This window comes from Entelurus aequoreus, linkage group LG21 (genome assembly GCF_033978785.1).
Source record: "Entelurus aequoreus isolate RoL-2023_Sb linkage group LG21, RoL_Eaeq_v1.1, whole genome shotgun sequence".
NCBI lineage: Eukaryota > Metazoa > Chordata > Actinopteri > Syngnathiformes > Syngnathidae > Entelurus > Entelurus aequoreus.
Genome location: NC_084751.1, coordinates 49181411 through 49209287, shown reverse-complemented (window position 1 = coordinate 49209287; position 27877 = coordinate 49181411). Strand labels below are relative to the sequence as shown.

General features: G+C 40.3%; 1 protein-coding gene and 1 long non-coding RNA gene across 5 annotated transcripts in view; one reads left to right on the top strand and one right to left on the bottom strand.

The window, feature by feature from the left end:
• On the top strand, positions 1–26946 carry LOC133638796 (uncharacterized). The gene is made up of 3 exons (XR_009823685.1): positions 1–165; positions 8852–8949; positions 26704–26946. It is a non-coding gene; the product is annotated as an uncharacterized LOC133638796 (long non-coding RNA).
• LOC133638795 (PALM2-AKAP2 fusion protein-like) overlaps positions 1–27877 on the bottom strand; it is a 175013-nt gene that overhangs the window by 22060 nt on the left and 125076 nt on the right. For all 4 annotated transcript variants that reach the window (XM_062031752.1, XM_062031753.1, XM_062031755.1 and 1 more), the window contains 5 exons: positions 24349–24654; positions 15081–15440; positions 8958–9056; positions 8792–8893; positions 7314–8709 (listed from right to left, as the gene is read on the bottom strand). In XM_062031752.1, coding sequence (XP_061887736.1) covers positions 7314–8709; positions 8792–8893; positions 8958–9056; positions 15081–15440; positions 24349–24654 — 2263 coding nt within the window. The remainder of the gene's footprint in view (positions 1–7313; positions 8710–8791; positions 8894–8957; positions 9057–15080; positions 15441–24348; positions 24655–27877) is intronic.

Sequence of the window (27877 nt, the reverse complement as noted above, 5' to 3'; positions counted from 1 at the left end):
GTTACTAAACATGTTAGACTTAGTCCATCTAAAAGTTACCATTCTTAACTTATTCATGACAAAGCCAGGAACTAAACCAGGATTTGTGTCGGGGATGCCTTTGAAAGATGGACACCATTGAATGTTTTCATCTGACGCAAAACTTGCTCATTTCCTTCTTGATAGGTAAGTCAGGCATTTATCTTTTCCTATGACTTGTAATAAATGGAAATGGACATTTGCTATGTCAACTATATTGTCCAGTACAGTCTATGATCTTGTCTAACAAAGATAGTATGTTCCTGCAACCAATGTTAGCATGCTAGCCCGGTCAATGACACATGGACATACATGCTAACATATGCTAGTTAGCATGTATGTCCATGTGTCATCCAACTGACAGGACAACATATACAGTATTTAGTACTAATAAAAGCTAAGCGGATATGTGTAGTGTCAGTGCCTATTTGCTTCTCAATACGCTGAGGAAATGCTTCCAACATTAGCACAGCTAATTGTGGTTTCTGGTACTGTACAGTGTGTGCATCAAACACATATGGTACTGTACAGTATGTGCATCAAACACATATGGTACTGTACAGTATGTGCATCAAACACATATGGTACAGTACAGTATGTGCATCAAACACACATGGGGTGTATTTGCTTAGTACAAAATAATGCATGACATGTATTATTTGTGTATTGACATGCTAGTAGGCTATATGATTTATGCGTAACGTGGCTTTTGCGTAATGTGGCTTGGCTCATAGAATTGCGCTCTGCACTGGAATATGGTGATGTGCGTACATGGAAGACACTGTTGGATGCAACATGGGGTTATGGAAGACACTGTTGGATGCAACATGGGGTTATGGAAGACACTGTTGGATGCAACATGGGGTTATGGAAGACACTGTTGGATGCAACATGGGGTTATGGAAGACACTGTTGGATGCAACATGGGGTTATGGAAGACACTGTTGGATGCAACATGGGGTTATGGAAGACACTGTTGGATGCAACATGGGGTTATGGAAGACACTGTTGGATGCAACATGGGGTTATGCTGAACCAAATGTGGCCATCATTTCACTGTGGGCCTTGACTTGCCATCAAAGTAGGTTCTATGCCATATTTAATATATCATCATTAGGATGCAGTCAAACTACACATTTTAGCAGGCTCATGCCAACAATCTGTCCCAACTGATTGATTGAAACTTTTATTAGTAGATAGCACAGTACAGTACATATTCCCTACAATTGACCACTAAATGGTAACACCCCAATAAGTTTTTTAACTTGTTTAAGTCGGGGTCCACTTAAATTGATTCATGGTAAAATGACTAAAATATTGCTGCGTAACTTTACAAATACATTTGGCTAATGGACATGAGGTAAATGTGGCATAATTACTGAGTAAATGTGGCATAATTACTGAGTAAATGTGGCATAATTACTAAGTAAATGTGGCATAATTACTGAGTAAATGTGGCATAATTACTAAGTAAATGTGGCATAATTACTGAGTAAATGTGGCATAATTACTGAGTAAATGTGGCATAATTACTGAGTAAATGTGGCATAATTACTGAGTAAATGTGGCATAATTACTGAGTAAATGTGGCATAATTACTAAGTAAATGTGGCATAATTACTGAGTAAATGTGGCATAATTACTAAGTAAATGTGGCATAATTACTAAGTAAATGTGGCATAATTACTAAGTAAATGTGGCATAATTACTAAGTAAATGTGGCATAATTACTGAGTAAATGTGGCATAATTACTAAGTAAATGTGGCATAATTACTGAGTAAATGTGGCATAATTACTAAGTAAATGTGGCATAATTACTAAGTAAATGTGGCATAATTACTAAGTAAATGTGGCATAATTACTAAGTAAATGTGGCATAATTACTGAGTAAATGTGGCATAATTACTGAGTAAATGTGGCATAATTACTGAGTAAATGTGGCATAATTACTGAGTAAATGTGGCATAATTACTGAGTAAATGTGGCATAATTACTGAGTAAATGTGGCATAATTACTGAGTAAATGTGGCATAATTACTAAGTAAATGTGGCATAATTACTGAGTAAATGTGGCATAATTACTGAGTAAATGTGGCATAATTACTGAGTAAATGTGGCATAATTACTGAGTAAATGTGGCATATTTACTGAGTAAATGTGGCATAATTACTGAGTAAATGTGGCATAATTACTGAGTAAATGTGGCATAATTACTGAGTAAATGTGGCATAATTACTGAGTAAATGTGGCATAATTACTGAGTAAATGTGGCATAATTACTAAGTAAATGTGGCATAATTACTAAGTAAATGTGGCATAATTACTGAGTAAATGTGGCATAATTACTGAGTAAATGTGGCATAATTACTAAGTAAATGTGGCATAATTACTAAGTAAATGTGGCATAATTACTGAGTAAATGTGGCATAATTACTGAGTAAATGTGGCATAATTACTGAGTAAATGTGGCATAATTACTGAGTAAATGTGGCATAATTACTGAGTAAATGTGGCATAATTACTGAGTAAATGTGGCATAATTACTGAGTAAATGTGGCATAATTACTAAGTAAATGTGGCATAATTACTAAGTAAATGTGGCATAATTACTCAGTAAATGTGGCATAATTACTGAGTAAATGTGGCATAATTACTAAGTAAATGTGGCATAATTACTAAGTAAATGTGGCATAATTACTAAGTAAATGTGGCATAATTACTAAGTAAATGTGGCGTACTTACTGAGTAAATGTGGCATAATTACTGAGTAAATGTGGCATAATTACTGAGTAAATGTGGCATAATTACTGAGTAAATGTGGCATAATTACTGAGTAAATGTGGCATAATTACTAAGTAAATGTGGCATAATTACTAAGTAAATGTGGCATAATTACTAAGTAAATGTGGCATAATTACTAAGTAAATGTGGCATAATTACTGAGTAAATGTGGCATAATTACTAAGTAAATGTGGCATAATTACTAAGTAAATGTGGCATAATTACTGAGTAAATGTGGCATAATTACTGAGTAAATGTGGCATAATTACTGAGTAAATTTGGCATAATTACTGAGTAAATGTGGCATAATTACTAAGTAAATGTGGCATAATTACTAAGTAAATGTGGCATAATTACTGAGTAAATGTGGCATAATTACTGAGTAAATGTGGCATAATTACTAAGTAAATGTGGCATAATTACTAAGTAAATGTGGCATAATTACTAAGTAAATGTGGCATAAATACTGAGTAAATGTGGCATAATTACTGAGTAAATGTGGCATAATTACTGAGTAAATGTGGCATAATTACTAAGTAAATGTGGCATAATTACTGAGTAAATGTGGCATAATTACTGAGTAAATGTAGCATAATTACTGAGTAAATGTGGCATAATTACTGAGTAAATGTGGCATAATTACTAAGTAAATGTGGCATAATTACTGAGTAAATGTGGCATAATTACTGAGTAAATGTGGCATAATTACTGAGTAAATGTGGCATAATTACTGAGTAAATGTGGCATAATTACTGAGTAAATGTTGCATAATTACTGAGTAAATGTGGCATAATTACTGAGTAAATGTGGCATAATTACTGAGTAAATGTGGCATAATTACTAAGTAAATGTGGCATAATTACTGAGTAAATGTGGCATAATTACTAAGTAAATGTGGCATAATTACTGAGTAAATGTGGCATAATTACTGAGTAAATGTGGCATAATTACTGAGTAAATGTGGCATAATTACTGAGTAAATGTGGCATAATTACTAAGTAAATGTGGCATAATTACTAAGTAAATGTGGCATAATTACTGAGTAAATGTTGCATAATTACTGAGCAAATGTGGCATAATTACTGAGTAAATGTGGCATAATTACTGAGTAAATGTGGCATAATTACTAAGTAAATGTGGCATAATTACTGAGTAAATGTGGCATAATTACTGAGTAAATGTGGCATAATTACTGAGTAAATGTGGCATAATTACTCAGTAAATGTGGCATAATTACTGAGTAAATGTGGCATAATTACTGAGTAAATGTGGCATAATTACTGAGTAAATGTGGCATAATTACTAAGTAAATGTGGCATAATTACTAAGTAAATGTGGCATAATACTGAGTAAATGTGGCATAATTACTGAGTAAATGTGGCATAATTACTAAGTAAATGTGGCATAATTACTAAGTAAATGTGGCATAATACTGAGTAAATGTGGCATATTTACTGAGTAAATGTGGCATAATTACTAAGTAAATGTGGCATAATTACTAAGTAAATGTGGCATAATACTGAGTAAATGTGGCATATTTACTGAGTAAATGTGGCATAATTACTAAGTAAATGTGGCATAATTACTAAGTAAACCAACTTGCAAGAAGCATAAACAAGAGAAACCTGCAGCCATTGTTGCCATTTGAAGTTCAGTTCAAGTTAAAGTGAACTTGAACTTGAACTTCACTTTAAGTTCCTTGGAGTAGGATTGCTATCTGGCAACCTCAGCCAAGGAGAGGGGGAGGGACTACACAACTATGACCCTGACTGCAGTACCAAAATAGTAGTATATGATATTGTAGTAGTAGTATGTGATATTGTAGTAGTAGTATATGATATTGTAGTAGTAGTATATGATATTGTAGTAGTAGTATATGATATTGTAGTAGTAGTATGTGATATTGTAGTAGTAGTATATGATATTGTAGTAGTAGTATGTGATATTGTAGTAGTAGTATATGATATTGTAGTAGTAGTATGTGATATTGTAGTAGTAGTATATGATATTGTAGTAGTAGTATGTGATATTGTAGTAGTAGTATAGGATATTGTAGTAGTAGTATATGATATTGTAGTAGTAGTATGTGATATTGTAGTAGTAGTATATGATATTGTAGTAGTAGTATGTGATATTGTAGTAGTAGTATGTGATATTGTAGTAGTAGTATATGATATTGTAGTAGTAGTATATGATATTGTAGTAGTAGTATGTGATATTGTAGTAGTAGTATGTGATATTGTAGTAGTAGTATATGATATTGTAGTAGTAGTATATGATATTGTAGTAGTAGTATATGATACTGTAGTAGTAGTATGTGATATTGTAGTAGTAGTTTATGATATTGTAGTAATAGTATGTGATATTGGAGTAGTAGTATATGATATTGTAGTAATAGTATGTGATATTGTAGTAGTAGTATGTGATATTGTGGTAGTAGTATATGGTATTGTAGTAGTAGTATATGATATTGTAGTAGTAGTATATGATATTGTAGTAGTAGTATGTGATATTGTAGTAGTAGTATATGACATTGTAGTAGTAGTATATGATATTGTAGTAGTAGTATATGATATTGTAGTAGTAGTATATTATATTGTAGTAGTATGTAATATTGTAGTAGTAGTATGTGATATTGTAGTAGTAGTATATGATATTGTAGTAGTAGTAATATATGATATTGTACCAGTATGTGATATTGTAGTAGTAGTATATGATATTGTTGTAGTAGTATGTGATATTGTAGTAGTAGTATATTATATTGTAGTAGTAGTATATGATATTGTAGTAGTAGTATATGATATTGTTGTAGTAGTATGTGATATTGTAGTAGTAGTATATGATATTGTTGTAGTAGTATGTGATATTGTAGTAGTAGTATATGATATTGTAGTAGTAGTATATGATATCGTAGTAGTAGTATGTGATATTGTAGTAGTAGTATACGATATTGTAGTAGTAGTATATGATATTGTAGTAGTATTATGTGATATTGTAGTAGTAGTATATGATATTGTAGTAATAGTATGTGATATTGTAGTAGTAGTATATGATATTGTAGTAATAGTATGTGATATTGTAGTAGTAGTATATGACATTGTAGTAGTAGTATGTGATATTGTTGTAGTAGTGTGTGATATTGTAGTAGTAGTATATGATATTGTAGTAGTAGTATATGATATTGTAGTAGTAGTAGTATATGATATTGTACCAGTATGTGATATTGTAGTAGTAGTATATGATATTGTAGTAATAGTATGTGATATTGTAGTAGTAGTATATGATATTGTAGTAAGTTTATATGATCGATACTCAAGTGATTAGATTGATTTGAAAATGCATTTTGTTAATGTTTACAAACTCCAGGAATAAGTCTGGACAAAGAAGGACTTTGTGGTTTCAAAGGAGTATTTGATTTTTTGCTTTTGTTTAGTTATTGCGTTCTATTTACTTTTTTTTTTTGCTTAAACAATTGTTTGAAATACAAGAGAGTGAAGAAGTAGTTTAAATATTGTTATTATACTGTCTATAACTGTCAATACATCTCAACATTTACAGTTAATACATGTATCTCACCCATGGATGATTATAATAAAACTGTCATCAGAACATCCCTAAATGGTACCCTAAAGTTTGACTTAGGTACTAATAGTACTAGTAGTAGTATTGTTTGTGTACAAGCGACACAGGTTAGCAGGAGTGTACCAACACTTTGCAGCAGATGACTAACCTGGTACTGTTCTGGCGGTCAACTAACCTGGTGCTGTTCTGGCGGTCAACCAACCTGGTACTGTTCTGGCGGTCAACTAACCTGGTGCTGTTCTGGCGGTCAACTAACCTGGTACTGTTCTGGCGGTCAACTAACCTGGTGCTGTTCTGGCGGTCAACTAACCTGGTGCTGTTCTGGCGGTCAACTAACCTGGTACTGTTCTGGCGGTCAACTAACCTGGTACTGTTCCGGTGGTTAACTAACCTGGTTCTATTCTGGCGGTCAACTAACCTGGTACTGTTCTGGCGGTCAACTAACCTGGTACTGTTCCAGCGGTCAACTAACCTGGTGCTGTTCTGGCGGTCAACTAACCTGGTACTGTTCCAGCGGTCAACTAACCTGGTGCTGTTCTGGCGGTCAACTAACCTGGTACTGTTCCAGCGGTCAATTAACCTGGTACTGTTCTAGTGGTCAACTAACCTGGTGCTGTTCTGGCGGTCAACTAACCTGGTACTGTTCCAGCTGTCAATTAACCTGGTGCTGTTCTGGCGGTCAACTAACCTGGTACTGTTCTAGTGGTCAACTAACCTGGTGCTGTTCTGGCGGTCAACTAACCTGGTACTGTTCTGGCGGTCAACTAACCTGGTACTGTTCCAGCGGTCAATTAACCTGGTGCTGTTCTGGCGGTCAACTAACCTGGTACTGTTCTAGTGGTCAACTAACCTGGTGCTGTTCTGGCGGTCAACTAACCTGGTACTGTTCCAGCGGTCAATTAACCTGGTGCTGTTCTGGCGGTCAACTAACCTGGTGCTGTTCTGGCGGTCAGCGTGAGTCTAGTTGGCAGGCTGTTGCTCTTCAGCTTGTCTGCCGGGTTTATGCTGCTTTTCCGCGGTCCTGATTTTGCAGGAACATGACTGCTGCCGGTAACGTTCCCGGCATGAGGAACGATAGCAGGCTGAGCCTCTCTCTGTTTCTTCAGTTCTTCCTCTCTCTGCTGAGCTGCTCGGATCTCCTCCTCGATCATGGACAATGTACGTTGCTTCTTGGAGCGCAGGCGGAACGGCCCGCTCGCCACCTCCACCTCAGGGCCTTTGGTCGCTGCCGCCGTGCTGCGAAGTTCAGCTGCTTCGGAATATTTACTGAAATAGCTGAAGTCCGACTTTTCTGGGCTTGAAGGAGAAGGGGGACGGCAGACGGGTGGTGGCCTGGGGACAGAAGCTATGGGGACAGAGCATGGAGCTGGAGCAGTGACTGGAGCTGAGGAAGCAAGCGCTCTGGTATAAGAAGACTGGATCTTGATCCTGGGTCCTCTCTCTTTGGGTCTCTGTGGTGGAGAGACAGGTTGAGAAGGAGTTGGAGATGGCTGCGTTGGATTGGATGAATGTTGCTGGTCTTGTCTTTCTATCAACTTCTCTGGGAAAGCAACCTGTGCCTCTGGCAACCGGGATGAGTTAGATGTAGCAAGGCTGGAGGACACAGGGGCTTGGAGACAGTCAGATTCCCCAAATGACAGAGGGGAAGAGGAAACCGGCACTGGGCTGCTTGTTGAAGCTGAGGATGAAGACACAGGGCTGCTCATTTGTGAAGAATCCAACTGCCAGTCACCTCCATTGGTGGAAAGGGCATTTTGGATGACATTTTGGACAAGTACCTCTGCCTGATATTCCAGCTCCTCCTCAGCCCCATTGCCAGTGGTTTGCCCATTGACTGGGGTAGTAGGCTGGGGTGTAGGCGGTGATACTGGGGTAAGTGGCAGAGGAGTCGGGGGAAGTGAGGCTCCGCTGTCTGAAACACTATCCAAGCTAAACACTGTTGTGTCCTGAGAGCGCACTGAAAACTCATCCAACCCCGAGTCGGACTCCTCTGGGTGGAAGTGGCTCTTGCCTTCCTCTTCATCACTGAGATTTGTCATTACAGCTCGAACACTGGTAAATTCTCCTGGAACGCCATCATCACACCAGGTCACGTTACACTCTGCGCTTTCTGTAACGATGCTGTTGCTCCCATGGCTGCCCCTTGGCACGGACTTTGAGAAGGGCCTGGCGCAGTACATATGAGGAGCCACAGAAGTTTTGGTCACTTCCCCTTGCAGGAATTGCTTCCGGGCAGATGAGAAGTCAATTTTTTTTTCTAGAATGTCTTCCTTCCTGATTAGCTCCGGGTCAAGGGTCACCAATGTGGGGGGTCCAGTCAGCTGGGGCTGATCACCGTCAAAGGAAATACAAAAGGATAACCTTAATATTGAGCAAGTATTCTACTGTAACCTGAGAAGTGCTTGTCACCTGTGTGTGTGCACAGCTTTGATGATGCTTCTGTTGTTTCCTCTCCTGGTACTTTTTCAGAGACTCCAGTTGTTCCGTGTCCAGCTGCTCCTCCAAAGGAACCTTGGAAAAACAGACCAATTCATGAAATGAGTCTGTCAATATCAAATATTCAATAGGTAAGCACCTCTTGCGGAGGGTTCCACCAACGCTGAGCAATGCCAGGGTTTTTCTTCACCGCCTGATCTTTGATGAGCTCTTGGCGCTCACGCTCCAACTCATGGACCTGTTGGACAGGAAGAAGGAGGAAGGATGAAGACCAGGAATGTTGAAGCTTTCCCATAAAAGCCATTTTGCCCCCTTGTTTGGAATTGTCTGAAGCCGCAAAACATAACACAGCTTAAAAACTGCTAAATGTTATTTGTGATAAAAGAACAGACGTGTGGGGTGTTACATATGCCTGGCTAGTGGAGTTGTGTGATAGTTACACATGTGTGATAGTTACACATGTGTGATAGTTACACCTCATTCCCCAGCGTCCTTAGAGCTGCATTGGACAGCGAGTTGACAGCTCTTGGTTTTTAGCTCACAGACTAGCACAACTCTATTCAACTCTCAATCAGTGGTCGACGTGTGTAGAGCTGGACTGAGCTGCATGTTACACATGTGCTGCATGTTACACATGTGCTGCATGTTACACAGTTACACATGTGCTGCATGTTACACAGTTACACATGTGTTGCATGTTACACAGTTACACATCTGCTGCATGTTACACATGTGCTGCATGTTACACAGTTACACATGTGCTGCATGTTACACAGTTACACATGTGCTGCATGTTACACAGTTACACATGTGCTGCATGTTACACAGTTACACATGTGCTGAATGTTACACAGTTACACATGTGCTGCATGTTACACAGTTACACATGTGCTGCATGTTACACAGTTACACATGTGCTGCATGTTACACATGTGCTGCATGTTACACAGTTACACATGTGCAGCATGTTACACAGTTACACATCTGCTGCATGTTACACATGTGCTGCATGTTACACATGTGCTGCATGTTACACAGTTACACATGTGCTGCATGTTACACAGTTACACATGTGCTGCATGTTACATGTGCAGCATGTTACACAGTTACACATCTTCTGCATGTTACACATGTGCTGCATGTTACACAGTTACACATGTGCAGCATGTTACACATGTGCTGCATGTTACACAGTTACACATGTGCTGCATGTTACACAGTAACACATGTGCTGCATGTTACACAGTTACACATGTGCTGCATGTTACACAGTTACACATGTGCAGCATGTTACACAGTTACACATGTGCAGCATGTTACACAGTTACACATGTGCAGCATGTTACACAGTTACACATGTGCAACATGTTACACAGTTACACATGTGCTGCATGTTACACAGTTACACATGTGCTGAATGTTACACAGTTACACATGTGCTGCATGTTACACAGTTACACATGTGCTGCATGTTACATGTGCAGCATGTTACACAGTTACACATCTGCTGCATGTTACACATGTGCTGCATGTTACACAGTTACACATGTGCTGCATGTTACACAGTTACACATGTGCAGCATGTTACACATCTGCTGCATGTTACACATGTGCTGCATGTTACACAGTTACACATGTGCTGCATGTTACACAGTTACACATGTGCAGCATGTTACACAGTTACACATGTGCTGCATGTTACACAGTTACACATGTGCAGCATGTTACACAGTTACACATGTGCAGCATGTTACACAGTTACACATGTGCAGCATGTTACACAGTTACACATGTGCAACATGTTACACAGTTACACATGTGCTGCATGTTACACAGTTACACATGTGCTGCATGTTACACAGTTACACATGTGCTGCATGTTACACATGTGCAGCATGTTACACAGTTACACATCTGCTGCATGTTACACATGTGCTGCATGTTACACAGTTACACATGTGCTGCATGTTACACAGTTACACATGTGCTGCATGTTACACAGTTACACATGTGCTGCATGTTACACATGTGCAGCATGTTACACAGTTACACATCTGCTGCATGTTACACATGTGCTGCATGTTACACAGTTACACATGTGCTGCATGTTACACATGTGCAGCATGTTACACAGTTACACATCTGCTGCATTTTACACATGTGCTGCATGTTACACAGTTACACATGTGCTGCATGTTACACATGTGCAGCATGTTACACAGTTACACATCTGCTGCATGTTACACATGTGCTGCATGTTACACAGTTACACATGTGCAGCATGTTACACATGTGCTGCATGTTACACAGTTACACATGTGCAGCATGTTACACATCTGCTGCATGTTACACATGTCCTGCATGTTACACAGTTACACATGTGCTGCATCTTACACAGTTACACATGTGCAGCATGTTACACAGTTACACATGTGCAGCATGTTACACAGTTACACATGTGCTGCATGTTACACAGTTACACATGTGCAGCATGTTACACAGTTACACATGTGCAGCATGTTACACAGTTACACATGTGCAGCATGTTACACAGTTACACATGTGCTGCATGTTACACAGTTACACATGTGCAGCATGTTACACAGTTACACATGTGCAGCATGTTACACAGTTACACATGTGCAGCATGTTACACAGTTACACATGTGCAGCATGTTACACAGTTACACATGTGCTGCATGTTACACAGTTACACATGTGCAGCATGTTACACAGTTACACATGTGCAGCATGTTACACAGTTACACATGTGCAGCATGTTACACAGTTACACATGTGCAACATGTTACACAGTTACACATGTGCTGCATGTTACACAGTTACACATGTGCTGCATGTTACACAGTTACACATGTGCTGCATGTTACACATGTGCAGCATGTTACACAGTTACACATCTGCTGCATGTTACACATGTGCTGCATGTTACACAGTTACACATGTGCTGCATGTTACACATGTGCAGCATGTTACACAGTTACACATCTGCTGCATGTTACACATGTGCTGCATGTTACACAGTGATGGAACGAGATATTTTCCATACATCCATATTTAAGTGTTACTTCTTTCTAAAAACTCCTATAGTCATATTTACATCAGCTAATGTCTCGTGTGGTACAAAGTGCTTGGATTCGAGTGTCCTTGGTTAGAGTCAGAGCGCTGTCTTTGTTGAGACTGCCATTACATTCCTAAGATAAGAAGCACAGCTAGACTGGGGAAACAGCAGGTGGGGGGGGGACAGGAGAAGGAGGAAGTAGACAGGAGTTCCGGGGTTTTGGTAGACCGATCTGGACCGGGCTAGGGAACGCTTGGGTGCTGGATTGGTCTCATTATTGCCAAAGCTTTGACAATAAACAACGAAATACCAACTACTGCTTTTGGTGGTCAATTTAACATCAGCTTATTTGCCATTAAAAGAACTTGGGAGTGGACAGCAGACTTTGACTTCCTTGGGAGGAAGAGCTGTCGACGCAACAATTTGGGGGCTCGTCCGGGATGGCACGCTGTTGATCGATGACTTCTTGCAATCTTCTGGACAGACTCAATTGGCCAATTCAAGGTGAGCAGAACCTTTCTTTTTAGATAAAATCTGCGTTAGGAGTCTGTCCTGAAGTCTGTATGTCAAACACTATATTGTACCCCAGACGCAGAGCTGTGATTTCGATAGATTGATTGCATTTTTGCCGAGCCTGCCATTGCATTAAAATTGTAAATAAGTGGTCAACTCACGGCATTGTGTCTCGATTACCGTGACGGGCAGTTTCATTGACGAGTGAACTAATAGTTGGGTGTGGCTCACCCTGGGTAGTTGGTCGCCGCCTAAAAGAGCAACGGGGTGATAGATCCCAGTGTGATAAGACACTAAAACTAAGGAAGCGGGTTGATAGATCCCAGTGTGATAAGACACTAAAACTAAGGAAGCGGGTTGATAGATCCCAGTGTGATAAGACACTAAAACTAAGGAAGCGGGTTGATAGATCCCAGTGTGATAAGACACTAAAACTAAGGAAGCGGGTTGATAGATCCCAGTGTGATAAGACACTAAAACTAAGGAAGCGGGTTGAAAGATCCCTTTGCGTTGAGGGCACTAGAATTAAGAAAATATAGACACAATGGCCTTGGAGTGTGACAAACAGAAATGTGATGGCGGCGGGGCAAAATGTGATGATTGGCTACCGTTCAATGATCAATTGAATGGACGGTTGTCGACAATGGAACTAGCAGGTAGAGAAGAAAAAAAAAGAGAAAAAAAAGGAGAACGTTCCTTGAAAGGGTTAAGAGGGAGTTTACAATACTCGAAAAGTCGTGAACTCAAACGTCTGGTAAAATAAAATAAAAAATAAATAAAAAAAAGTAACTGGAAGTTTTATGGTAAAGTGAAACGCAGAGAGTGTGCTGCTGAGTGTGAGCGTGTGTGAGTGGGAGTGCTTACGCGCGCTCGTGTGTGTGTGTGTGTGTGTGTGTGTGTGTGTGCGCTGGTGAAAATGGAACACTCAGGGAGAGAATTTAAGAGTTTGGCGTATGATAAAAGTAAACGGGGATTACGTGGAAAAACGAAATGCAGCAAAAGAAACAATGATTAATGACAGAATGAACTGATTGGTTTTTTGTCTGCCGCGCATGCGCAAGACAATTCAAACGACCCGCCCAGACTTTGACTAGGACACCGCCCCCTACTCCAGTGACAAGAGAAGGAGGTATTAACACGCCCCCTCTAAGATTGATCTTACCTCACATGTGCAGCATGTTACACAGTTAAACATGTGCAGCATGTTACACAGTTACACATGTACTGTATGTTACACAGTTACACATGTGCAGCATGTTACACAGTTACACATGTGCAGCATGTTACACAGTTACACATGTGCAGCATGTTACACAGTTACACATGTGCAGCATGTTACACAGTTACACATGTGCAGCATGTTACACAGTTACACATGTGCAGCATGTTACACAGTTACACATGTGCAGCATGTTACACAGTTAAACATGTGCAGCATGTTACACAGTTACACATGTACTGTATGTTACACAGTTACACATGTGCAGCATGTTACACAGTTACACATGTGCAGCATGTTACACAGTTACACATGTGCAGCATGTTACACAGTTACACATGTGCAGCATGTTACACAGTTACACATGTGCAGCATGTTACACAGTTACACATGTGCAGCATGTTACACAGTTACACATGTGCAGCATGTTACACAGTTACACATGTACTGTATGTTACACAGTTACACATGTGCAGCATGTTACACAGTTACACATGTGCAGCATGTTACACAGTTACACATGTGCAGCATGTTACACAGTTACACATGTGCAGCATGTTACACAGTTACACATGTGCAGCATGTTACACAGTTACACATGTGCAGCATGTTACACAGTTACACATGTGCAGCATGTTACACAGTTACACATGTGCAGCATGTTACACAGTTAAACATGTGCAGCATGTTACAGTTACACATGTGCAGCATGTTACACAGTTACACATGTGCTGCATGTTACACATGTGCAGCATGTTACACAGTTACACATGTGCAGCATGTTACACATGTGCAGCATGTTACACAGTTACACATGTGCAGCATGTTACACAGTTACACATGTGCAGCATGTTACACAGTTACACATGTGCAGCATGTTACACAGCTACACATGTGCTGTATGTTACACATGTGCAGCATGTTACACAGTTACACATGTGCTGTATGTTACACATGTGCTGCATGTTACACAGTTACACATGTGCAGCATGTTACACAGTTACACATGTGTAGAATGTTACACAGTTACACATGTGCTGTATGTTACACAGTTACACATGTGCTGTATGTTACACATGTGCTGCATGTTACACAGTTACACATGTGCAGCATGTTACACAGTTACACATGTGTAGAATGTTACACAGTTACACATGTGCTGTATGTTACACAGTTACACATGTGCTGCATGTTACACAGTTACACATGTGCAGCATGTTACACAGTTACACATGTGCAGCATGTTACACAGTTACACATGTGCAGGTGGACAGTACTTTGAAATGACTACTGAGCAAAAAAAGCTGAATGCTTGTTTTAAAAACGGTTTGCAACTTTAAATGTTTTGTTGTTTTAAAAATGTTTTGCAACTTTAAATGTTTTGTTGTTTAAGCAGCCGTCCATTGCAGCGTGTTGAAAGTGTAAGTGCTGATTAGTTGACACGTAATTACCTCCTCGGAATCCCGTATCCTGGTCACTCTGACATGTTGCTCCTCTCCTGGAGTAAAAAGTTTTGCGGGCCTTTTGTCTTCCTGAAAAGCTCTCAGCTCAAACTTAGCAGTGGTGTGGCTGGATTCCTCCCTTGGTACATGTCCGTTAGTTTTTGTCCCCAAGTGGTCCTGGTGCACGAAGGTGCTTTGTCTTGGCCCCTCCACTGTGATTGGCTGCTGATATCCAGGAGTTGAATTGGACACACTCACAGAAGAATATTTTCCATCAATGCTAACTGGTGTGGTGTATGAGGGGGAGGAGCTTCCATTGGTGGGTGTTTCTGAGGCTGCATCCAGCACCTGGTCCAGGTAGCGAATCTCCTAAGGACAGGGAACAGGAAAATAGAATTTACAATGAGGGTATCCAACCGGAATGTAATTCTGCAGCTACTGTCTTTTATCAACATTTTTAACAATTTGCACATCAGTCTAGACCAAGGATGTCGAACTCATTTTAGCTCAGGGGCCGCATGGAGGAAAATCTATTCCCGAGTGGGCCGTAATGGTAAAATCATGGCATGATAACTTAAAAATAAAGACAAATCCAGGTTCTTTTCTTTGTTTTATTTTGGCCAAAAATAGAATGAGACACATTCTGAAAAAGTACAAATCACAAATAATCCTCTGGACAAAACACTTAAAGTTTGTCTAAAATTCTGAGGAAATTGGTGCAGTTTCAAAAACACAACGAGCTTAGACTTTGTCTCAGTGTATCTACAAAGCCAGGATTCAAACTTTAAGTCACAGTCTTTCTGGGATTGAACAAAAAAACACAACATGTAAACTCTTGTAGGTATCAAATACCTCCTTTGTCATGTCCACGTATCAATCCAGTGCTAACTCAACAAACCATGAGAAACGGAGGTAAAAACTCTACAAAAGGGTTAAGTTCACTTTTCTTGTGTTTGACAGAGACATTTTGGGGTAACGAGGATGCCAAGTGACGATGTGTTCCAAGCAGAAGACATTAAACGGCAGGTTTTAGGTTTCATGAGGGTCAATGAGGAGGAGCCACAGTCCCCCTTTACTGTGTACCTCTTGCTTGGCCTCGGTATAAACCGTTTGCTTGCCTATCAGAATTGCTATTGTGACATCGAGTGGACACATTTTAAACAGCAGATTTTTTTTTGTAAAAAAAAAAAAAAACAGCTCATTTTCATACTTGGCAAACTCATCACGCGGGCCAGAAAAAAACTGTTTACGGGACTGATCCGGCCCGCGGGCCGTACGTTTGACACCCCTGGTCTAGACACAAAACTACACACTGTATTGTATTTAGAGCTAAAGTTAAAGTACCAATGATAGTCACACACACACACGGGGGTGGTGAAATTTGTCCTCTGCATTTGACCCATCCCCTTGCTCACCCCCTGGGAGGCGAGGGGAGCAGTGGGCAGCAGCAGTGGCCGCGCCCGGGAATCATTTTGGTGATTAACCCCCAATTCCAAGCCTTGATGCTGAGTGCCAAGCAGGGAGGTAATGGCTCCCATTTTTATAATCTTTGGTATGACTTGGCTGGGGTTTGAACTCACAACCTACCCGGACACTCTAACCGCTAGGCCACTGAGTAGGTCTGTCAAAGTAGAGCTGTCAAAGGTAACGTGATAATAAGGCGTTAATTATAAGTTCCTTTAATCGCAATCTTTTTTTTTTTTACGCAATTAATGTTTTTGACCCTCAGCCCGTTCCGTAGTAATGGTGTCCAGTTACTGTTGAGTCACAAGCTACAAAATAACTATCAGAACTGCACAAAGATTTGATGGAAATCTCAGATCCAGAACCATGGCAAGTTGTTCCCCGGACAATTTGACCTTCAAACGCCATGAGACGACAAAGTTAGGAGTTAGGAGAAGCTTCACGTCCATGTCTGAATGACAGTTACGTGCATTGAAAACTTCAAATGTAGATTGTTACTCAAACTGCTTGGTAAGATGGAATATACGCTCAGCAGGAACAACGACGCTAGAGAGGAAATCTAAAGTCACTTTTGTCAGATTTTTGTCAAATCATGTCAAACTATTTCCTGCCTGGAAACACTTGGAACAACTTTGTAGGGAGGTTTGTTTTGTTGTTGTTGTTTTCTTGCTCTCAATTTCCAACAAATTGTCCATACTTGCTCGTTGGTCTGCGTTGAAGAGCTCATCTTTCTCACGTGTTTGAGGGGGAAATATTTCCACACCCGACAGACATTTGTCTTTGTAATCCTTTCTTATCTTCCTAATTTGTGTTAGCATTTGGTGCTTCTAACTAGCGACTAGCAAGGCTCTCTGGCCATGCATTGTGTGTGTGTGTGTGTGTAAGCTAGCAGTCCACAGAGACAAAGATTGTGGATGACTGACAAGAGGATTCACTCTCTTCATTTCATTCTCCTGTTAAATAAACATGCTCTGGGAGTTTAGAGTGATGTAGATAGTAATCCCTCTTGCAGTTTGAAAGGGTCTTGTACCCAGTTTGAAAGTGTCTTGTACCCAGTTTGAAAGTGTCTTGTACCCAGTTTGAAAGTGTCTTGTACCCACTTTGAAAGTGTCTTGCACCCAGTTTGAAAGTGTCTTGCACCCAGTTTGAAAGTGTCTTGTACCCAGTTTGAAAATGTCTTGTACCCAGTTTGAAAGTGTCTTGCACCCAGTTTGAAAGTGTCTTGTACCCACTTTGAAAGTGTCTTGTACCCACTTTGAAAGTGTCTTGTACCCAGTTTGAAAGTGTCTTGCACCCAGTTTGAAAGTGTCTTGCACCCAGTTTGAAAGTGTCTTGTACCCCGTTTGAAAATGTCTTGTACCCAGTTTGAAAGTGTCTTGCACCCAGTTTGAAAGTGTCTTGTACCCACTTTGAAAGTGTCTTGCACCCAGTTTGAAAGTGTCTTGCACCCAGTTTGAAAGTGTCTTGCACCCAGTTTGAAAGTGTCTTGTACCCAGTTTGAAAATGTCTTGTACCCAGTTTGAAAGTGTCTTGCACCCAGTTTGAAAGTGTCTTGTACCCACTTTGAAAGTGTCTTGTCCCCACTTTGAAAGTGTCTTGTACCCAGTTTGAAAGTGTCTTGTACCCAGTTAGAAAGTGTCTTACACCCAGTTTGAAAGTGTCTTGCACCCAGTTTGAAAGTGTCTTGCACCCAGTTTGAAAGTGTCTTGCACCCAGTTTGAAAGTGTCTTGTACCCATTTAGAAAGTGTTTTACACCCAGTTTGAAAGTGTCTTGCACCCAGTTTGAAAGTGTCTTGTACCCAGTTTGAAAATGTCTTGTACCCAGTTTGAAAGTGTCTTACACCCAGTTTGAAAGTGTCTTGCACCCAGTTTGAAAGTGTCTTGCACCCAGTTTGAAAGTGTCTTGCACCCAGTTTGAAAGTGTCTTGTACCCATTTAGAAAGTGTTTTACACCCAGTTTGAAAGTGTCTTGTACCCAGTTTGAAAGTGTCTTGCACCCAGTTTGAAAGTGTCTTGTACCCACTTTGAAAGTGTCTTGCACCCAGTTTGAAAGTGTCTTGCACCCAGTTAGAAAGTGTTTTACACCCAGTTTGAAAGTGTCTTGCACCCAGTTTGAAAGTGTCTTGCACCCAGTTTGAAAGTGTCTTGTACCCATTTAGAAAGTGTTTTACACCCAGTTTGAAAGTGTCTTGCACCCAGTTTGAAAGTGTCTTGTACCCAGTTAGAAAGTGTTTTACACCCAGTTTGAAAGTGTCTTGCACCCAGTTTGAAAGTGTCTTGCACCCAGTTTGAAAGTGTCTTGTACCCATTTAGAAAGTGTTTTACACCCAGTTTGAAAGTGTCTTGTACCCAGTTTGAAAGTGTCTTGTACCCAGTTTGAAAGTGTCTTGTACCCAGTTAGAAAGTGTTTTACACCCAGTTTGAAAGTGTCTTGTACCCAGTTTGAAAGTGTCTTGTACCCAGTTTGAAAGTGTCTTGTACCCAGTTTGAAAGTGTCTTGCACCCAGTTAGAAAGTGTTTTACACCCAGTTTGAAAGTGTCTTGTACCCAGTTTGAAAGTGTCTTGCACCCAGTTTGAAAGTGTCTTGTACCCAGTTAGGAAGTGTCTTACACCCAGTTTGAAAGTGTCTTGCACCCAGTTTGAAAGTGTCTTGCACCCAGTTTGAAAGTGTCTAGTACCCAGTTTGAAAGTGAGACACAAAGAAAACAACCACACAGACAAGGCCATTTATCGATGACGGCAAGGTTATCAAGTTCCTTTTTAATGATCTTTGGACTACATTTTTTTTACTGACAATCGGCCCAGGCATCTTCTATACTAAAATAATATTTTTTTTTTTCCTTACCCATTTTTTAAACCACTATTTTTATTTCTCTTTTGTTACACCTTTCTGTATGGATCCTTATTTACGGTCAACTTACTCACAACAAATTAGATCGAAATATGTGTTTTTCAAACAGTTTCTTAGAGGCAAAATACATTTTTTCCACAAAATGTGGACCCTGATCATCCCAACAACTCATAACCAGAGAAGAAATAAATCCAATTGTCATGAAACTGGTTGAGAACTTCCCAATCCCTTTGTCGTCCCACATTGCAGATGCGATGACCAACCATGATTCAAAAGAGAGTTGGCTAACTTTGAAGCTAACTAAGTAGGCACAGTGGGTACACATCTCACAGTGATAAAGATGTTGCCATGGTGTTGAAGGTTCAACAACAGACGTACCAAGTACTGACCTCACAAAGGTTGGGAACTTAAAAGGCTGTCTTTACGTTGAGCTATGACCTCACAGCTGTTTGACTGTTTTGTGGTTATCATTCACAAGATTCATTTGAACAAAAGCTACAGTTAACGCACTTCTTCCCCAACTCAGCATGTTGTCGCGAGTGAAGGAATCAGCATTTGGCAGGTACAGCCTGACAAAGTAGAAGCTTATCAATGTTTTCTTTGAGGAGGATAAAAGAGCCCTGAAGAATCAAGTTAAGGACCTGAACGGTCAGCTTCAACTGGCAAAAGAACAGATCAACTGTCAGGGACAACAACTGGAAGACCTCAATGCCAAGCTGAATTCAGAAAATAGTGAGAACAAGGTTCTTTGGGACCAGGTGGAATATCTGACCAGTGAGGTTAAAATTGGAAGCAAAACAAATGAGAATGAGACCAAACTGCTGCACCAACCACAGGACACGGGAAACGAGAGTGTCATGAAGAAACATCAGATCTTCAAAGAAAAGGAGCACAAAATGAAGGACAAGAGGGAAAATATGCTACAACAGCATCAGAGCAATCCCTTCCAAATAGGATGCACGTTTTCAGTGGAGTCAAGTGATTTGATTTTTCTTGAGAAGCCTAATCTGTTTTCCAAGGAGAAATGCTTGTGGAGGGAACTACACAAAGAAGTCATAGAAATGCGGCAAGATATCAACCAGATGGCTCCGGTCGAGTAATAAGAGGAAAGACAAAATCAATGAATATTGATCCCTAAATCCACAGCAACTGTATGCCTTTTAGCTAATACAAAGTTGTGGAAAAGGTGAATGCCTGATACCACAACCCTCACCACAAGCAGTCCAAGCGGCTCCGATTTTGAAAGTGACTTAAATGACGTAAAAGATTCTACGTGTTTTATTTTCGTATTTTCACTACTTTGCGGTGCAGCACTTTGTATGAGAAACCAGTTTTAAAATGTGCTATACAAATAAAGTGGATTGCATTTGGTTGGATGTGACAAAATCACCAAATGTTCGGCACACCATGCATACAAATTAATTTGTTCCACACCATATCAATCAAACTATTCCAAAGTTTCACGTTGCCATGGTGATGCAAGGGAACCCAAGGGACTAGGAAGGTCTGACTTTACAAAGGTTTGGAATGTCCTTTGTACAATGACATCACAGTCTGCATGCAGCTAACCAAGCGCTTTTGTACTAAAGGCTGACCGTTTCAAACTTAGCGCTTCTGTAGTGATGGCTGACGGCTCACGATCAGTTGAGATCATCAAGATCCAATTTACTTCAAACATCCTGACGTGAGCGCATCTCTTCAGCAAAACAACATGTTGTCACGAGTGAAAGAATTAGCTTTTGGCAGGTATCACTCAGCCAAAGAAAAGCTTCTCAGCGTTTTCTGTGAGGAAGACCAGGAATATGTGGACAATCAAGTGGAGGACCGCAACTCTCAAGTCAAAATGGCAAAAGAACAGAAAAGCTGTCGAGGACAAAACGGTGCAGATTTTTCTGCCGAACTGAAATCAGTGGGCAATGAAAGCGAGATTGTCTGCCAGCAGGTGGAATATTGGACCAGTGAGGTCAAAATCAGACGCAAAGCCAAAGAGGATGAGGCCAAACTAGTCCACCAACTACAGAAAACAGAAAACCAAATCTTCAGGAAAAAATGCCAAATGATCCCGAAAGAAATGGAGAACAAAGTGAAGGAAAACCATCAGTTCCAAATTGGATGCAGGTCTTTATTGGAGTCAAGTGATTTGGTTTTTGAGGAAACACCTCATCTGCTTCCTAATGAGAAGTGTTTGTGGAGGGAACTACAAAAAGAAATTGTGGAAAGGCGGCAAGACAGTAACCAAATGGCTCCGGTGGAGTGATAGACGCCAGGAATAAATGAAGTTCAGCTTTAAATCTACGACAAGTAATACCTTTTAGGGTAAGAAAATCAATGGTAGAAATAACTGTTGAACAAAAAGCAGTCCTGAGATCAATGTTTCATAGCAAAACCCTCAGTCAGCAGTTCCAAGTGCTTCAGATTCTGGAAGTTACTTATCCATCCATCCATTTGTACCGCTTGTCGCTTTTGGGTTGGCGGGGGTTGCTGGAGCCTATTTCAGCTGCACATGAATAACGTATAATTAGACTTCATGCGTGTGTCTTGCGTTTTTATTTGTTTTCATTATTGTAAGGCAGTTTTTAAACTTCTATAAAAATAAAGTGGATTGAATGTGTGATGGACAGAAATGCCAAAACATGTGTCAGTTTTAGTCTACTTATTTAAGGTATCCGGTTGTCATGGCAATGCCAGGGGACCCAAAAAGCCTGACTTCACAAAGGTTTGGAATGACCTTTGTACTATGACATCACTGCTCTGTAAGCAGTTATTGTAGCCAGGCACGTTTGTAGTAATTACAGACTGTTCAAGATCAGTTGAGATCCTAAAATCCCAGTTGACTAAGAACATCCTGAGGTAAGCGCTGCTCCTCCGCAAGAAAACATGTTGTCGCGAGTGAGGAACTTAACCTGTGGCAGGTATTGCTCGGCCAAGCAGAAGCTCATCAAAGTTTTCTGCAAGGAAGACAAGGAATCTCTGGAAAATCAAGTGTTGGACCTGAAAAGGCAGCTGAAAATGGCAAAACAACTGATAAGCTGTCAAGGACGAAAATTAGCAGATATTTCTGCCAAGCTGAAATCAGAAGGGAATGAAAACAAGATTCTCTGGGATCAGGTGGAATATTTGACCAATGAGGTCCAAACCGAAAGTAAAAAAGAGCACGAGACTACATTGCCTAGGACAAAACAAGAACCAGAACACAGTTTTTGGGAAAACCATTTGAGGAAGGAGATTGACAGGGAAAAGGAAGATAAAACTCTGGTACCGGACGACAAAACTATGTTCCAACTGAACAATCCATTTCAAGCAGACAGCAGCTCCGCATTGTTCATTGACCTAAATGATGTGTCTTCTACAGACACGAGTGAGCCTGGACTATCTGACAACACCAGCAATACATCGTCTGGGGACTTAAGTCATTTGTCATCCGAGGACGCATATCAACCAAGATTGAATGAGTTGTTGGTGTGGCGTCTAAAAAATGAATCTATAGTGATGCGACTGGACAATAACCAGAAGGTTCCAGTTGAGTGACTCTGACTAGCCTGAAAGGGCTGGTAAGTTGACTGTGCAAATAATTACCATCCAATAGCTAAAGCTGATATATATCATTGAAAAATGAACTTGGACTTTCAGAAAACTGGATAAAGCTCATGAAATATCGGCCCCACAAAATAAACTCATGTTGATAACATATTTAACATCTTTGGGACTTGCTACTAATTTTCATTCTACATTTGAAATATTCTAAGTATCTACCATGTATGAATGCCATGGTAGAAAATGGTATTTTTATTTTTTTTGTTATAAAAAAATACAATCATGTGTGCTTACGGACTGTATCCCTGCAGACTGTATTGATATATATTGATATATAATGTAGGAAGCAGAATATTAATAACAAAGAAACAACCCTTTTGTGTCAATGAGAAAAAATGGGGGGAGGGAGGTTTTTTGGGTTGGTGCACTAATTGTAAGCGTATCTTGTGTTTTTTATGTTGATTTAATAAAATAAAAAATAAAAAATGTTTTAATTTCTTGCGCGGCCCGGTACCAATCGATCCACAGACCGGTAGCGGGCTGCGGCCCGGTGGTTGGGGACCACTGAATTCTACAACATCCTTCCAATGGAGTGGTATTTACAACATCCTTCCAATAGTGTGGTATCTACAACATCCTTTCAATAGTGTGGTATCTACAACATCCTTCCAATAGTGTGGTATCTACAACATCCTTCCAATAGTGTTGTATCTACAACATCCTTTCAATAATGTGTTATCTACAACATCCTTCAAATAGTGTGGTATCTACAACATCCTTCCAATAGTGTGGTATCTGCAACATCCTTCCAATAGTGTGGTATCTACAACATCAATCAATCAATCAATGTTTATTTATATAGCCCTAAATCACAAGTGTCTCAAAGGGCTGTATCCTTCCAATAGTGTGGTATCTACAACATCCTTCCAATAGTGTGGTATCTACAACATCCTTCCAATAGTGTGGTATCTGCAACATCCTTCCAATAGTGTGGTATCTACAACATCCTTCCAATAGTGTGGTATCTACACCATCCTTCCAATAGTGTGGTATCTACACCATCCTTCCAATAGTGTGGTATCTACAACATCCTTCCAATAGTGTGGTATCTACAACATCCTTCCAATAGTGTGGTATCTACAACATCCTTCCAATAGTGTGGTATCTACACCATCCTTCCAATAGTGTGGTATCTACAACATCCTTCCAATAGTGTGGTATCTACAACATCCTTCCAATAGTGTGGTATCTACACCATCCGTGGTATCTACACCATCCTTCCAATAGTGTGGTATCTACAACATCCTTCCACAAGAGAAATGGACCAACAGTGAATGACAACTGCAGATTGAAAAGGACATTCAGTGTTTATGTGATTATAACGCTTGCAAATACAAAAGTTGATATTGTGTGAGAATCTGCTGACCTGTTCTAGCTCACTGTCACTGTGGCCTTGGTCAGTGGGTCTGCTGAGGCCTTGGTCAGTGGGTCTGCTGAGGCCTTGGTCAGTGGGTCTGCTGAGGCCTTGGTCAGTGGGTCTGCTGAGGCCTTGGTCAGTGGGTCTGCTGAGGCCTTGGTGAGTGGGTCTGCTGAGGCCGCCATGCTGGATCTGCTGGCTCTCCACTTCCATGATGAGTGGTCCGTCAGTTATGATGCTGACTGATTCCTGGAAACTGACAGTCTTCAAGGTTCGCTCCTTTGTTGTTGTGCCACTGTCATCTTGCCACAATTTCTGTGAATGGTAAAAACAAAGTAGATTCCTGTGTGATCATGGAAATGTATAAGAAACAAAAAACAAAGAATGAAAGTATGAACTGTACATGGCTTGTATAAATGCATTTTCATGAAAGGAATACAAAGAAATGATGACAAACTATAAGTCTACATTGCAGTGATAGTATGTGTGGAGGTCCAAACACTAATTGGAGCCAACTCTTGTTCTGTTAATGACCTCCCAAACAAGACTTGACTATTTCAATATGGCTAATATCATTTCAGCCATGTTGAAACAGAGGCCCTGTATGCTTCCTGACTGAGGGTTTTCTTGCTTAAGAACATTAATCCAGTGCCCCTCTGATTTTGTGAGCCACCCGCCCAACACATTCCAGACCTCACAATCACCCCATGGTGCTAGACCTCTTTCATTGACCAGAGGCCACATGGTGCTAGACCTCTTTCATTGACCACAGGCCACATGGTGCTAGACCTCTTTCATTGACCACAGGCCACAGACAACAAGCTCTGTTGGTTTTCTTGTTTTACTGCCTTCTTCATTGACACACTTTCTTAAGTCCCCTCAGCATCACTTCAGTCAAGTGGGTTGCTCACAGCACCCCCCCAACCCCCCCCCCCCCCCCGTCCCCCCGCCACCCCGAAAGGGACAAGTGGTAGAAAATGGATAGATGGACAGGTTAAAATTGCATTTTACCCTTCATTGCACTAAAAGCTGTATTATTGTGCCATGCATGTTCATTCTGTCCTCAAATATATTGCATTTGATTTGAGCAGCCTTCAAATGTCAATGAGGCACATTTTTCATCAAATACCGGTAGCTTTTTTAGGGATGCAAATCTGAACAACTTAAGATTCAATTCTGTTTCTTGGAGTGACGATTTAGTCTATCAACAAGCCAGAATGCTGAATTTACGATTTGATTCAGAATTAACTAACATGATTCCCTTAGCCAGCATCCTTGCTTGAATTTCAGTTGAATTAAAACTTTTATTAGTAGATTGCACAGTACAGTACATATTCCGTACAATTGACCACTAAATGGTAACACCCCAATAAGTTTTTCAACTTGTTTAAGTCGGGGTCCACGTTAATCAATTCATGGTTGTCCTCTGTTTGCTGTCCATGTAGCATTCATGCTAGCGACGCCATCCTCACATTCATGTTTGGCTTTAAGATGCTATTTCAAACTTGGCGTGCAGCGCTAAAACACTTTGTTACTAACTTATTACCTCACGTTTATCTAAAGTTCTGTCTGAGTTTGCTTTGAAGGGCACAGAGCACACTGCTCTAACTATCATCACATCGCTCTAACTATCATCACATCGCTCTAACTATCATCACATCGCTCTAACTATCATCACTGTGGCGTATGACATCATCACCGTGGCGTATGACATCATCACCGTGGCGTATGACATCATCACTGTGGCGTATGACATCATCACTGTGGCGTATGACATCATCACTGTGGCGTATGACATCGTCACTGGCGTATGACATCATCACTGGCGTATGACATCATCACTGGCGTATGACATAATCACTGTGGCGTATGACATCATCACTGTGGCATATGACATCATCATTGCCTGTGCAAAGTGCCAATCAACACAAACACTGACATTAATCTTCATTTATTGATGGGAACAGCCCTGATAGAAATGTTGAAGACTCTCTTTTATCTGGAGTGTCTTTTCAATCTTTTTGTCAGCCAACTTTCTCACACACACACACACGCACACGCACACGCACACGCACACGCACACACACACGCACACGCACACACACACACAGAGAGAAGTGGTTTTACATTGTTAATGATATTAGTGCATGTGACTTTTACACACACACAAAGTCTTCCATCTGGCTGTGGTTGACCACTTGTTAAGCTTAGGAATGTGTGTGTATGTGTGTGTGTGTGTGTGTGTGTGTGTGTGTGTGTGTGTGTGTGTGTGTGTGTGTGTGTGTGTGTGTGTGTGTGTGTGTGTGTGTGTGTGTGTGTGTGTGTGTGTGTGTGTGTGTGTGTGTGTGTGTGTGTGTCCATCAGACAGGATTGAACAGAGGAGGGAGGATATCCTGTTACGGCCTGAGGAAAAGACTAGAAGAATGCTTTAGCTAGTGGAAGTTGTGTGTCATCGCACAGGAGTTGTGTAGCCATGGCTTGAGCTGACATTCCACACATAGCGAGCTCAGAGCTCAGATGCCAATGAATGTAATGAAAGACCGTCGAGCCCGCCTGCAAAGTTTTAGGTGCAAACTGAGTGCAGGAATGCATAAAAGATGTAATAATGATCCCAGTCAAAATGCATCAGCTGCATGTTGGAAGCTGCAAGAATCATTTGTGTAAATATTACACTGAGCAGATAATGAGGTGTACAATCTGGGCTGCAGGAATACAGTAATGGGATAAACCATAGTACATTGTGTATTTCTGTGTAAATTGTTTAAATAAAAATGTTTTCTGCCCGTCATAACCTTCATTATTTTCTTCTAATAAACATTGAAATTGCATTTGTGCATGAATAAGAATGTGCTGCCATAACCTTCAATATTTAATAAACATTGAAATTGCATTTGTGCATGAATAAGAATCTCCGCTCTCTCGCAGCAGCCATGCAGAAACAATGTCAGTGTATTTTAAATTCCAGGCACTCCAGTTAGTCTGGATTTGATCCATTTTTATTAGTTTCACTCATTAAACAATGAATCAAAGCAACAGGATGTAAATAAACATATTTCTAATCGAATTGATAAATTGTATTGATTATTCATTGAAGCCCTGGAAAAATATTGTCCTTTATGATAAGAGTACACATTTGTCCAAATGTACTTGGTTGAATGTTCACAACTCCTGTTTATATATTAGTGTCATTTTGACGCTTCTAAGCAAGCTTTATGATGTTCTTCTTTGGACTGAAAACTCATTTGAGACTGAATCTACAACACTCCTGCACTCCACTTTCTCTTCATTGCTGCCATTAATCAACTATTCTTTGTGATGGCCAGAAGTGGGAGTGGTCAATAAGTGGGAGTGGTCAATAAGTGGGAGTGGTCAATAAGTGGGAGTGGTCAATTGAAGTATTATGCCTGTCCCTATCCAATGAAACATGTGCAGTGCTACGTTGAAATCAACATAGAGACAAAGGTCATGTGATGTTGCACAAGTCATCATTTGCAAATGAGTTGTAGGGAAAATAATTAAAATAGACTTGATTTAAAAT